General features: G+C 47.8%; 2 protein-coding genes across 3 annotated transcripts in view; one reads left to right on the top strand and one right to left on the bottom strand.

Annotated features, from left to right (window-relative positions):
* Window positions 1–6,667, top strand: part of LOC103893920 (cathepsin E-A) — a 9,580-nt gene extending 2,913 nt beyond the window's left edge. Inside the window, exons 3-9 of the mRNA XM_009273220.2 lie at window positions 571–688; window positions 1,192–1,310; window positions 1,740–1,939; window positions 2,599–2,721; window positions 3,415–3,559; window positions 6,191–6,289; window positions 6,382–6,667. Coding sequence (XP_009271495.1) covers window positions 571–688; window positions 1,192–1,310; window positions 1,740–1,939; window positions 2,599–2,721; window positions 3,415–3,559; window positions 6,191–6,289; window positions 6,382–6,561 — 984 coding nt within the window. The 3' untranslated portion in view covers window positions 6,562–6,667. The remainder of the gene's footprint in view (window positions 1–570; window positions 689–1,191; window positions 1,311–1,739; window positions 1,940–2,598; window positions 2,722–3,414; window positions 3,560–6,190; window positions 6,290–6,381) is intronic.
* Window positions 6,668–10,212: 3,545 nt separating this feature from the next.
* The window catches only part of BEST3 (bestrophin 3), a 27,217-nt gene continuing 23,059 nt past the window's right edge, over window positions 10,213–14,370 (bottom strand). For both annotated transcript variants that reach the window (XM_009273217.1, XM_009273218.1), the window contains one exon: window positions 10,213–13,344. In XM_009273217.1, the coding sequence (XP_009271492.1) occupies window positions 12,441–13,344 (904 nt within the window). In that variant the 3' untranslated portion in view covers window positions 10,213–12,440. The remainder of the gene's footprint in view (window positions 13,345–14,370) is intronic.

Genomic DNA, 14,370 nt, shown 5'->3' with positions numbered 1-14,370 from the left:
ACCATTGGAACAGGCTGCCCAGGGACGTGGTGGAGTGACCATCCCTGGAGGTATTTAAAAGATGTGGTGTAGATGTGGTGCTTAGGGGCATGGTTTAGTAGTGGACTTGGCAGTGCTAGGTTAACGGTTGGACTCGATGAACTTTTTTGGAAAAAGGTCTTTTCCAACCTAAATGATTCCATGATTCTGTGATTCTATGATTTCTTACTGACATCAGCAGGGAGCTGCCTGAAAGCCCACGTGGTCGTGTGAGAGCTTCGTCTTGGGGCTGACCTTGCCACCACTGAAGTTGGTGCAAGAGGGCTTGTTGACTTCATGGGGAACCCGACTGAGTGTTTGCTTAAAAAGCTTTAAAAATGCTGCACTGTTATGCATGCAGGTGGAGTGAAATCTGCTGCCCGCAACCACTTGTGGAGCCAGACACACTTCCCTGCGGTGTGCATTTACGTTTAGATGAAATTGCACTGAACCCCCTGAGAAAGCACTGCATGATGCTCCCAGGTCTGCTTTTTCCTCAGGAATAGCTCACTGGGAGGCAGGCCGGGGCTGACCGGGTTGTTCCTCCCCCAGGCACAGTACTACGGAGTTGTGAGCGTCGGCACGCCGCCACAGAGGTTCACCGTCGTGTTTGACACCGGCTCCTCCAATTTTTGGGTCCCTTCTGCTTATTGCATCAGTGAAGCATGCAGTAAGAAATGTTACCCTCCCTTACGCTCCTTGTGTCTCAGGTACATTGGCCATTTCTCCTTTCCCAAGGAGTTCTCCTGCAGCAGGGATTTGGGAGGGGAGGATTTGGAGCACCCCCGAGGGCCGCTCTCCCCTTCCTGGCTTGCTCCTCGGTCTCTGCCCCTCTGCGCTGCCCTGCAGCCAGGGCAGGCGCCGGCTGCAGCTGCCAAACATCCCTCTGCACCACGAGGTACCTGATGTAAAAGGCATGAAAATAAACCTGGGAGAGCTACAAATAGCAGTGGAAATGCCCATTTTTGTTTTGATTTGCCTTTAAAACCCAAAATAACCTCCGAGGTACAGAAAAACAGGGTTGCCTGTGGGGGAACAGACACCTCCATTGACGCCTTCCTTGTAAGACAAGCAAAAATCTGCCTTGCCTGCATCTCGGCCAGCTCTGCACTGGGGAGCAGGCGCGGTGCTGGGACCTCCCCTTGGTGCACAGGTGTCATTTGTTTTGTGTAGGGGTGCACCAGAAATTTAAGTCCTTTCTGTCGGATTCGTATGAGCATGGAGGGGAAGCTTTCTCCTTGCAGTACGGCACGGGACAGCTTCTGGGCATTGCTGGCAAAGACACGCTGCAGGTGAGCCTCCACCTAAAATGGGTGTCAGCCTCCAGGTCAACTGTTTTCAGGGCAGTTCAGATACTGGCTTTGCTCTGGAAGACCTTGCCTGATTCAGGCAAGGGCAGGGTGATGTCCCACCAAGCCGGGTGCTGAGAGGTGTGGGTGCTGCTCCAGCTTCGGGCTACCCAGCCAAATCCCTAAGATTTTATTTTGCATTTCTGCTTCTCTCCTTGGGTACTGTACTGGGTTTATGCAGAAACATCCACAGAATTAAGGTATTAAAAGGAATCGGTGCAGCCTACTCACCAAATGGGCACCTGCTATGTTGATGCAAGTCACACAAGGATATCCAGGCTTTATAAACTGAATTAATCCATTGATATGGATCTGAAATGTGGCTAATTTCTTGTAACTGATGGTGTCTTTACTTTCACTTGTACCAAACAGATAAGTAACATCTCCATCAAGGGACAGGACTTTGGCGAGTCGGTGTTTGAGCCAGGAACAACCTTTGCCCTTGCCCACTTTGATGGCGTGCTGGGCTTGGGCTACCCCTCCTTAGCAGTGGGCAATGCTCTGCCCGTGTTTGACAGCATCATGAACCAGCAGCTGGTGGAGGAGCCGGTCTTCTCTTTCTATCTGAAAAGGTCAGTGTTTAAAGTGACACTGCCAAAAAAGAAGCAAATCTATTTTAATTGTTGAGACAACCGTGCATCTGTATAAATCTTCAATTCTAGAAAATAATTTTCCCCATTTCTTTTTTTTTTTTCTCAATTTGACACTGAAAAATGTGGAGTGAAAAGGAAAAATGTGCTGGGGAGGACCATGAATTTTTGGACGGCGAGTTATTCTTGTTGGAGCTGGTCATAAACAAAAGAAAAGCTCCCAGCTCAGACTCACCATGTCTGAGTTGCCGAAGGTTTCCTTCTGGCCAGTGCAGATGAACAGAAATGCCATGCTACACCCAAGTAGTCACATTTCAGGAAGGAAATGTTGTTTCCTCATCTGGACCTAGCTGTAACTCCACCAATTTATTTAGTGTTTATTCTGAGGTGAGAACAGCAACTGGCTCAACCTGCTCCTGATGCCTATCTTAGCCCTTGGCAGCCTACAGTAAGTCTTCTCAGAGGTTATTTGGAGGCTCTAAGTTGGGACATACGCAGTTATAATTTAGAAATAATCCCTTTCAGCCATCCATATCTGAATTTAGAAAGGCCTGTGGTTTGTCTTTTGCTTTTTAAGTGTAATCTCATCGGCACGTGCTGGCACACTCCCATGTCTGTGTTAACCTGTCTTCTGCTTTCAGAGGAGATGACACCGAGAATGGTGGTGAGTTGATTCTGGGGGGGATAGACCATTCCCTCTACAAAGGTTCAATCCACTGGGTCCCAGTCACTGAGAAAAGCTACTGGCAAATACACCTGAACAAGTATGTATGTATGTATGTATGTATGTATTAAATACCTGGTGGAACTCACCTCCCCAGGTAAAACCCACAGAGACAGAAACACCTAGCAATACAGATGCAGGAGGACTCGGCTGCAGGGGTTTACCCCTGTGCCTTTCAAAGAGGGGGTTTGTCAGGATGAGACTGGGGCTTATTAGCTCTGTAAATCTGCTGTGACATGGGTAGCTGGTTTCTGGGAGAGCATGTTAATATGTTTTAATATGATACGCCAATGGTTGAGTTGACTCTTGGTGGGCTATTCAGTTAAGAGGTTAAGGCACCCAGGAACTGAATCCAGCTCCAGGTCCTCCTCTCATCTTTCCTGTTAACCTTGGTCAAAGTAGTCAGTGTCCCTTTGGTCCTTCTTCTGCTGCACAAATCGATGAGGACACACACCTGTGGTTGAGGACAAATTCATCAGCAGGCAACAAATGATTAGGGCTGCAGGAGTCCTGAGAGAGAAAAGTGGGTCCCCAAGCGAGAAGTCTTCCTCATGCTGTTTCCTTTTATTACTTTCTTGTCTTTTAAAGATGTTCTTTTCTTTTAAGGCTGGGAAAGCTTGGCAGCTAGTTTTAGCTTCAGACCGTACTCTGGTACTTTAGCTAGCAATAATATGCTTCTTCAGTCACAGTGTATATGCCGTTTGCTTAAAGATGCTTTGTTTTTCATTCGCAGCATAAAGATCCAGGGCCGGGTGGCATTTTGCTCGCACGGCTGCGAAGCCATCGTTGACTCAGGCACTTCTCTTATCACCGGCCCCTCTTCACAAATCAGGAGATTACAGGAGTATATTGGGGCAAGCCCATCGCATACTGGAGAGGTAAAAACTATATAGCCAGAAGGAAGAGAAACTGGTATTTGGTGCAAAGAGCTTATAGGGTGGGAAAATAACTTAAATAATTGCTCAGAAAGGTCTCAGCGAAAGCCTTGTTTCCAGGACAGCACTGAACTCAGAGCCATGCTTGTTTCGACCCGTCTGCCTTGCTGCTCCAGCCCTCCTCCCAAGTGTCCGCCTCCTCTCCCGTACTCGTCAGTACTGGTGTGTAAGGAAATAATGGGAACGTCAGTTTGAGGAATTGATCCATACTTTACATCAGAGAGAATTTTATTTTGGAAAATCAGAGGAGCACTTCCTTCCAAAGTCCCTGGCTATAGCCATTGGCTCGCTCAAGCCAGGAGGGGTTCGGTGCTGATGGCCAGCCCCATCAGCATCAAATGGAACGGGAAAGGTATCGTAATTGCAGCCCCACAATGGTTGCACTGACAGGACCTCTGACTGTCAGCTTGCAGCAGAGCAGGCGGTGTCATGTTGGGGCTCCCAGGAGGGACGCACATCTGTGATGCTCGCAACGCTGGCTCCTGGCAAATGAGCCACGGGGTGCAGGACAGACCTCGCTGTCTCTTATTGTCCCTCGTGAACCTTATTTCTCTGTCTCCTCGCTGGTTTTCCTCTTTTCCCTGCCGCTCTCTCCTGTGTCCCCCTTGCTGACACTCCCCACCGGTCCTCCCCATCCCCGCCTGCCCTCTGATGAGCACCTCCACCTCCTCCAGTGGGCCAAAACAGCCTTTCTGTATCGTTTCGTGGCCTCTCCGGCCCCGCACCTGCGGTTCCCAGCCCCCCGTGCCTCTCTGGGGGGCTTGCATAAGCTGAGGTTGCTGAAGGTAGGTTAGGCTTTCCCACTGCCTTGCCTGCGGGCCGGGCTGGGATGTCTCTCTGCCACCCTTTCCATCTCCCTGCTGGCAATTTTCAGATGGCATGACTGAACCCTTGTATCTAAAGCACTGAGATAACAAACCTGAGACAGCTAAATCCACCCGCCTCCAGGGAGAGAGCAGCTTATTTTTACTGTGCCTTATTGCTGGCCCTTGGCTGACTCCCACGGGTAATTACCACGTCGCCACAGCTCCAGTGCCCCAAGTAAAGCTGCCGCGTACGGTTGCTGTTAACTTCGCAGTTGTCTTGATCCTGACACAAAACTGCACTTGGAAGAAAATTGAGACCGTTACGATTGCCCAGTGCACTGGGCACAGATCAAAGACAAAAGTGGACTTTTAATCTGCCTCCTTTTCTAAGAGGAGAACTTGGAGCTGCATCTGTGTAACTCGTGAAGCTTCTGATTCTTTCTCAATTAAACCTTAAATTTCATTTTTATTCAAATTTTCAGATACATGTCAAACAGTACGCTTTAATAACGAGTTGGTTTTATAATGGTACATACTAATGGATATAGATAAAATATGTATTTCCAATGCACTTATATTAGTGTAATATAAACAAGAAACAGGTCATTGCAGTATAAGTTTATATACTCCGGTGCTGACGTAAGAGCACTCAGCCAGCATCTCAGATTCTGCAAAAAAGCATCCTGAAAATAAGACTTTCTGTGACTGTTTTTGTAGCAACCACAGACAGGCTGAGTATATTGGCTCGAATTTATCCCACTATAAGTAGGTTCATCCATCAGTGATTTTACCAGAACTTTTATCTCTTTCCAGCAAGGATTAATTTGTTCTGGATGTACTAGCTATGTAAATGAATCGTGTCTTGCTTCTCGTATCCTACAAACCATTATAGTGGCTTTTTTACCCTTTCCCTCTGTATCCCATGGTTTATTTTGTTCTAATGGTATGACACCTGATAAGTATACACAAGATTTAGGGCTATGTTTTCATAAAGCAGATTTAACAACAACAACAAAAGTAGATTCTTCCTTATAGGAAGCCTCTAAAACAATGACTTTAAACACTACAGTTTACAGCAAAGATCCCTCCGGGGCTTGGAGCATTCTGCAGTGCCATTTAATATGCCAGTTGTTTCATGAAATAACTAGAAAGGCCAGGAAATGATCTTCTGTATTACTGTAAGTGAATGTATTATTTATGGAAATTAATGGCTATGCCAGAGTTTAGTCCTTCTTCTGCTCTTTAAATCCCACTCCAGGGCAGAGTATAAAGTGCCGGATTCCTCACTGGCTTTTTTTCCCTAAACCTATGACATTAGGGGAGGGAGTGGGGTGAGCTGCAGCTGTAGGGCCCTCCCTGCATGGGCTGGAGGCAGCTCCCTCCACCCAGTCCCAGCCAGAGCATCGGAGGACTTTTGCTCAGCAAACCTTGCTAACATGGGTTCACTGGGGCTCACACACTCAGTTTTGCTTCCGAGTTGTACAGGGGGGATGTCAGAGTGCTCCTTCACCATGTCCCTTTTGGGGCTCGCGAGGATTTTCATCAGCCCTGGGTCCCTAGGGGCTTTGGTGCAGTGGTCTGGGCTGTTAGGCTGGTTTGACCCAGTGCAGGAGCTGGAAAGCCGGAGGGCAGTGTTGGGCCGTAAGTCAGCCTGATGCTGTTTCTCTGTAGTAAGTTCACTATTACCTGCCACAAAAGTCTTGAATTCAAAGGCCAATACTTAATAAAAGGCAAACCGATCCTGTCTCAATCAGTGCATCGCATACAGTTTCTCGTAGACTGCAGAAGACTGTCCAGCTTGCCTCACATAAGCTTCACGATCGGACACCATGAGTACAAGCTGACAGCAGAGCAATACATCATAAAGGTGCGTATCCCTGGGCTCCCCGCTTCCCTGTCCCCGCTCCCCGAGCCGGGGCTGGAGCAGGCAGCCGCAAGGACACGTGCTTTCCCTTCCAGGAGTCTACTGAAGACCAAACCTTCTGCATGAGCGGCTTTCAGTCTCTCGACATCACCACTCGCACCGGCCCGCTTTGGATTTTAGGAGATGTCTTTATGTCTGCGTTTTACTGCATTTTTGACCGTGGGAATGACAGAGTGGGATTTGCAAAAGCTGTTCATAGGAAGGATTACTACTGAGTCATAATAGCATTTATACTGCCTTAAAAAGAACGTTAATGTAATGATCTTCAACTCACGGGCGAAGAAGGGCTTTAACTGAAACTCTGGACCTAAATGCAGTCGTGTTTGGGCTTTGGGGTGATCCTTGTCCCAAATCATGTAGTTTGGTTCAATCTCTATGTTTACAACTGAGAAACAATTTTTTCTGAATAACTGATGGACACCACAGCTCTCAGGATGAAGTGAAAACAGCTCAGCACTAAGATTTGCAAAAGCGCTGGAAGGATAAAAATGCTGAACAGTGCCAGGCTGACAAGATAGCAGTTACAAGTGGGGGAAACTAATCCCAGTCTGGTCTGCTCTGGGTAACCTTTTTTCTTCTTGTGTGCTAGTTTCCACCTCATTTCCTACTGCTTTCCTTTTCCTCACTATTTTCCACGGTTGGGGTTTTGTCCAACCTTGTTTCCTCAGTGCCAGGTAAATTCTCTTTATATGGGCTTGCTCCAACCAGTTTATATAAAGGGGAATTTGACTGATGCCTGTGTGGCCACTAATTTCCACTACTGTTCCTTGCACACAATTTCCTGCTCCTTATGCCATCTCTCAAACCTGCTTTTTCCCTTGGGTTCATTCTCGCTTGACATTTTTTTCCTCTTTTGGATCTCGGTGTTTAGTGTCCGTGTCTTAGGTCAGGTGCTACTTTTAGCGCCTGACACCTCTGCCCCTTGGCAGTGCGGGCAGCTGGGAGCAGCACCTATTCACGTTACAAAAACCAGACCCCAACCTTTGCAAAGGGTGCTGCAAAAGGATACCGCAGCGTCCCTCCACCTCAGATGAGTTACGAGACCAATGCACCAGCACTAGACAACTACTGCCCCTTCCTCAGTCACTTCTTGTCAGCAGCGGCAGCAGCTTCAGTGCTGGCAGAGGTGTGAAATGGCCACAGGTAGCTGCGCTGATTTAGCAACAGAAGATTCACCTGAATTATACCCATTGGAGTATTTGTTTGGATTGCTAAAGCTGATGCTGCCCCTGTACACGTGAATAAAACTTAACCAAGCAAAATCTGCTTTGGACTTAGCGCTGTTTCAGTTTCATTTTATATTTTATTTTCTTACAGCAGTTTCTCTGCGGTGAGGCCGGAGAGGAGGGGGAGGAGAGGGTGCAACAGCGATTGAAAATCCAGGTTGCTCTGTGGCCTGGAGGGGAGAGATGGGACGTGTTGGGGTGTTGGGGCTGCTTGTGTCTCCCTAAAGCCAAAAAATGTCCGCAGCCCCAGCCCTGGGCACCTCCCAGGCAGGGCAGGGCCGAGAGGAGCTACTGCCGCCTGTCTGGATGTGCTTAACACAGACCAAATGCAACATCCATTACTGGCCTTGGCAGCATTACGATCATGGCCCCTTAGATTCTGAGGCTTCAGTTGTAAGACTCAGTAAGTATTACTAAAGTGAGAGGATTTGCCTGTAGGATCTCTGAAATACTGATCTCGCCTGCCGGTGTGAAATACTCCCTCTCTCCAGTGCACGTTTTCACGACTCTATTTGCAGCCACATTGTGTTACACATTTGGCATCCAGGCTAAACCTCTACAACGGCGACTCTGCTGCCAGTTGCCTCTTTTTGCAGATGAGATTGAGCTGTACGAAGTTACCGTGTATTTCAGGTCAATCTTGCCTTGTTTCCCCTTTGTCCATATCTCTCTTAAAGAACAAAGTGACCATGAGCTAACTTATTTGTCTAGAAAATGTCATTTGTTTGGTCATAAACCAAGACAAACAAACATCTATAAAGCCCTATCACTCATTTAACAGCAGCGGGGTATTTTTGTTTTCTCTACTATGCAGCAGACTTAACACTCTGGTACATTTCCATTATTTCTAAAATACACATATATTGCTCAAACTTGAGCTTGCAGTCAGAGTTAGAGATCTGTTATTTATGATTATTAGGATTTTAAGGGTGGTGGGATGTGTCCCTACACCTGGTCAGTCCCTGCACTGGCATCTTGGCTCTATGAATTCCAGTGCAGAGCGTGAACACATCCTAGAAATAGGTGGAAAGTCAGGCAGCGCGTGCAGGGACCGGCCCTCTCTTTGTTCTGATATATCTCATCCTGCTCAAGATTAACACCATTTGATGGGTGCTGCTTTGACCTATTTGTCTATCCTAGCCCTATTCTTTCCTCAGTCTTTTCCAGCTTTGCCAGCTTCTGTAGGTCTGCCTTGTCGTTCCTGGCAGACATCAAGTTGACTTGTGTGGTAGGTCGAACCTTTGCCAGAAGTGCTTCTTGACAGTTCAGTACAGTCAAGACGACTGTGTTTCTCAAAATGCCTTTATTCATGCAATAATTTGACATTGTTTATACTGATGAACATGAATTGTAAACTTTTGGGTTTGCTAAAATAGTCCATTTACCATGCTAAGGCAAATAGTTTACCGAGAGAAGTGCCTAAGAGAGCACATAATCCCAAAAGATAATTTAATACAAATCAGAGCCCACAGATGTTTGCAAAAGTGAGATAACAGACTAAATGAGAAGAGGAAATTTTTCTGATAACTCATCCCAGCACTAGCTTCTTTACAAGCAATGAACAGAATAGATAGCTAACCTGGAGCTGGCCCGCTATGTGTGAAATGCTATTTGTGTATTGCAGATTACATCGTGGGACTTCAGAGCTGTCATTCCTAATTTAACATGCGTCTACATGTCTACTAGTAGACATGTAGACAAGTAGTAGTAGACAATAGTAGACAAGTCCCACCTCTGTGGGACTTAACTGAAGCTTTTATCTACCTAATGGCTACTGTGTGGCCACCCTTAGCCTCCATCGAAGAATGAACACAGTCGCTGGGCCAGGGAGTGCTGGCAGAGTGAGTGGGAGAGGTAACAAAATTATTGCCCATGAGATGCATAATGTCCTGGTGGAAAGCACCAGTGTGCATCCTAGGTAGCGGCCAGGCTGAGAAGAAGGTGATGGAAGATGAGCAGAGCTGGACGATGAGAAGCTGGGAAGGCTTCTTCAGGCTTAGCAGTGCTGGGATGAAACGTGCTGACGTCTGGGTTGGGGAGGATGAGCACTTGGCTCCAACACCTTAAGCCCTGGTGGAAGCTGTGTGAAGGAAGATAGTGAGGAAGTGTGATGGTACCGGACCCTCAGTGTGGATTTGTAGTGGGCACTTTACAGTCATCTCTAATTTCTGGTTTAAATTCCCTTACAGGGAGAAGCATGTTCCTCAAGCTTGTGTACTGTGAGAAGAGAGCTAGATAATAGGGCAGACTTTCTCCATAGCTGCTGAAAACCCTTCCTATACATGTGCAGCTGGGAGGAGTACGGCCAAACTCCCCCAAAACCTGTAGTGCTCTCCTGTCTAGGAGAGCATAAGCGCTATGGAGGAGTGCTTCAGGCTCCCAAGGAGACCAGCAATTACTTTATCTTTGGGTCTAGCTGTGTGACTGGAACTGTCTGGGTATCCTTAAACTTCTCATTTATACTATAAATTTGCCATTTGTTAAAGTTAAGCTCATTGGTAAATGGCGTTCCTTGACAGTTGCAGATGCAATTAAATTGAGAAAATATTGAATTGAAAAGTGTGGCTTCAGCTAAAAGAAGAAATAGGGAATAGGGAAGAAAGAGGGAATGCTGGAGGAAAATCTTTTTTTCTATGTTGATGTAGGGAAGGGAAAACTATGTGTTTCCAGCATTGTCACAGGCCAAGAGAGTCCTCTTCCCCAGGGTCAGTCAGCAGTCTGGGGCTCTGATGACTGAAAAGCTAGAGGATGCTGCCAGAAGCTGGGTATTGCCTAGTAAGGGCCATCCAGAAAATAGGACTGCTAGGCTAAGGTGCTGTTTATTTCAATGTAATTTCACTTTGTCAGGGTCTTCACTGTGTTGGTCAAACCTGAACATAGCAACTTGATTTGCCTGAGGACTTGTGAAGAGGCAAGGGTGAGGTTGCACCAGAACGCCTTACTCCAAAACTGTGATCAAACCTCACTACTCAGCTGCTGTCAGACACCAGCGTCACCTCATCTCACAGTGTGAAGAAGTTGCTCTGTAGGTGCCTGGGAAATCTGTGCTTGGCTTTTCTGCATACCTGAAATTCCCATAGTATGAGTTTAAATAGCTCTTCCTTGGGCTTAAGTGTCCTCTGCTTCCTAAACTGATGGGGATACATGAGCTTTTGTCTAGTGTCTTTGAAGGATTTGAAAGGGTGGCATTGCTCAGATCATGTCTAATCCACACCAACAGGAGCTGGTTCCCAGACTGAAACCAAGCTGGAAGAAGTAGAAGTGGGGAGGGCGGTTGATTTTTTTCCAAAGCCTACCCAGATGAGATAGCAGAGTCCTGCTGTATGTGATAGCCTACTGGAAGGGCTCCTCACCTAAGCTTTTGGTCAGAGGAGCAGGAGCAGGCAGGTCCGTTCATTTCCTTCCCAGCTTCAGGGGGCCCTGAAGACTCCAGGAGCCACTGGTGCTACCAGTTACCCTGGTAGAGATGCTGGTTTGTTGTTTGAAGTGCAACCTTCTGAGCAAGAGAGCTGGGTGGACTTGCTGTCCATACAGTCCACACCACTTGCTGGCTGTTGCAGCCTCATCATTTTCTGTGTCTCCCCCTCTCCCTGTTCTTCCCAACCCCTGAGCTACCTGGTCTCTCCCTTGTCTAAGGAGATCGTCTGCTTGGATACTCACTCGCGGGGGGATGCCAGCATCACGCTCTGGACTGCATTCATGTAGATGTGGGTGAGAGCTAAAACCAAAGAGCTGCTGCTGCTTTCAGGGCCTGCTTTGAGACTTCTTGCAGGAGCGGCAGCTGAAAGGCCAGGTTGCTACCAGGTGTAGGGAGGTGGCTTGGCCACCCCTGGAACTTCAGGAGCCACTTGATGCTGGCTTGGGTTTGGGTTAATGGAGAATGTGTGTGGTACGTCTGGGCAGCATGGGAACAGGAGAGGGGGGAAGGAAGCAGAGAGCAATTTTTGCTAGCAGTCCCGGGCCATTTGGCTGTCTCCCTGGGATGACTGCAGTCTGCGTGCTTCCAGCTGAAGATCTCTGCAAGAGTGGAGCTCTAAGCTCAGTTGCCCCTGCAGCTCCATCGCCTCTTGACAGAGTGCCACAGCCCTTTCATCACTAGGGAGGCCACCTGGGAACGGCGTTTTGCAATAAACAGCCACTAGGTATGCCACATACATGCTCCAAGGAGCAGAGACCAAGGCTCAGACCTCCCATGCCTAGCTCATCAGCAGTTTTGCCTCTTCCACTTTTCTTAATGAAGTTAAATATTCAATCCTTTTATTTTTCCGCTCTGTAGTGGCATAACTTCAGCAGAAGTGAGGCAGGCTCTTGCCCCACACAAGTGAGGAACCTGATTTTTCAAGCGTTCCTGCAGGCAATGAGAGATGGTAGGCTGAATCTCTCCCGGCTGAGAAGGGAATTGAGCTCACACCTCCCCTTCTGGCCGCTTGAGTAGAAACCGAAACTGTTGGTGGGTCTTGCGAGGATATAATGGATCTTAATCTGAAGGAGCAGCCAAAGGTAGCAGTGTTCAAGGTGGATCCAAAGTGGACAGAGCCACCTCGGCTCTTCTGATAACCTTAGTGTTTCCTCTAGGTGATCCTACACAGCTCTCTGCCATGTGCACTGTCTGGTTTGCATCCACTCCTGAGGCTCCCAGTTCTCCCCATAAATGTTTTCCCCACAGGGTCACAGATTTCAAGCCAGCGACCAAGTGGCTTAAAGCATGTCACCACAATGCCTCCTGTTTAGGTGCCCGAATCCTCTGTTGGATCTTGCTCAGGACTTGTCTGAGCATCGTGTCTGCCTTTCTGCACTTTCAGCAAATCTGTGTGAGAGCCACTTTCAAGAGAAGACAGAAAGTTCAGTCAGACGCAGGGGAAGCACGGTCAAGGTTTTCTTTCACTTTTCTCATTAGAAAATTCTACTATGTCTGTTTCTTTAGTATCCAGGTTTTCCCATAAGTGCTGCATCTCGAACGTCTCTGGAGCAGCAGCAGAAGTAACATTTTTTCCATCACTGAAGGTCCTTTGTTGTGAAGTTGCCCCAGAATCTGTTAAAGGTAGTGCAGCGTTGGCATTTGACACTGTACTATGACTATGGAAGCTCGGTAAACTCCATCGCTGAAGGTTTCTCTCATAATCTGTTATGAAACCGGCTATGTTACTACCGTGGAGTTCATGTTTGGGCTTCCCTATCACAGTAGGAAGTGACTGATGCACCTCAGAGCCTGGGAGGTACGTAGTCGTTTCTGGGGGAGAAAAAGGAGAGTCCAGAAGAGTCACATTTGCCTCAGTTAGGCTCCTTTGGAGCTTCTCTTCTGGCACGCTTGTGGTGCGCTCTGTTTCCGGATCTGGTTTGCCCAGCACATCAGGTGCTTTCTCCTCAGCTTCAGAGATGATGACCTCAGGAACTGGCTTGTTTGTCTCAGATGAGGTGTCACTGTTGCCAAAGAGTGCCTCATTCCTTGAGGTTTCAGTTATGGGTCCTAGATCTCTGCTACTAAGTCTGTTATTTTTGTCTACTCCTTCATGTTTCTTCTTGAAGCTTGAGGTAGAGTGTCTCCCTCTTGTGTGCATTTCTTGCAAACGTCTGATGTGACCCTTTTCATCTGCTGGGAAAAACACTGAATTCTCACTTGTTTGCCGACTGTAGCGCCGGTGAGCCGGGGATGAAGGGCCCTCATGGACGCTGAGAAATCTCTTGACCCTTCTCAGCACTGAATGTTGTCTTCGGTGTTTCTCCTCTTCCCAGGGCCACTCTTCCCCATAGAGGAATTCGGTATCAGCCAGCCTGCCAAATAAAGCCAGGTAGTAGGTGTCACTTACATATAGGAAGTGTGCATTCTACATGCATATATATCCCACTGTATCAGCAAGAAGACATAGGCACCAAGGCCCTAGTGTGTCCCCAAGGAAGAGCATGGAAGGGTTGAAAAAGAGGTGAGGGTGCCAGGAAATAGTGCTTGTGCCTTTGGACCACACGGATCACCTGGAAAGCTCTCCATGTCCAGATGTCTCTTCTCCTGAGGACCAGGCTGGGAGGGCATCCAGCCAGGCACCTGGCCCCATTTCATATTTGGGCTGCAGCCCTCTGTGGCAGCTCCACATTGTTAGGCTTGTGCTTAGGGTGGAGGAAAGAGGAGAAAGAAACCCTGCTCAGTGCTGTAGATACTCTTTCAGGAGAATCCTTCGGGCAAAAAAAACAACAGTGAAAAAGCTACTCCTGGAAGCAGAGTGCAACGGTTTCAAAAATGTTGGAATTACTCAGATGGCCAAATTTCACTTACTTCTGGGGCACGACAGTGTGTCTGAAAGTCCCATCTGTACCTGGTACTCTTCTCCTGTCCAGCCTCGGTGGTTCATGAGAACGACTATTGCTTTGTCTGCCAGGCAATTCAGTACACATTGCTGACTCAGTGCACCCCAGAAGACAAGTCAAATTGGCCCAGTTACCTGTTCTAAGGGCAAGGATGGCAAAGGGGCTCGGGCCAAATCTGAGGTGAGAAGCACATAGAGGCTATGCTAACCTGGAGGGACAGAAGAATTTCATCCAGCATTTGTGAAGATGTTGGCTTGAGGGGACTGCAGAAGACTTTGGATTTGGGCTCAAGTTTTATATATTTGCTTTGGACTTGGATGAATCTCCCATCACGGAGATGTGGTGGGATGGCTCCTATGATTGGAGTGTTGGGATGGAGGGATACAGGCTCTTTAGGAAGGACAGGCAGGGGAGATGAGGAGGGGGTGTCGCCCTCTACGTCAATGACCAGCTGGAGTGCATGGAGCTCTGCCTGGGGATGGATGAGGAGCCGACCAA

Source organism: Aptenodytes forsteri, unplaced genomic scaffold (assembly GCF_000699145.1).
Source record: "Aptenodytes forsteri isolate BGI_AS27 unplaced genomic scaffold, ASM69914v1 Scaffold366, whole genome shotgun sequence".
NCBI lineage: Eukaryota > Metazoa > Chordata > Aves > Sphenisciformes > Spheniscidae > Aptenodytes > Aptenodytes forsteri.
The sequence above is the reverse complement of the archived record's forward strand: the minus strand, read 5'-3'. Positions and strand labels throughout refer to the sequence as shown.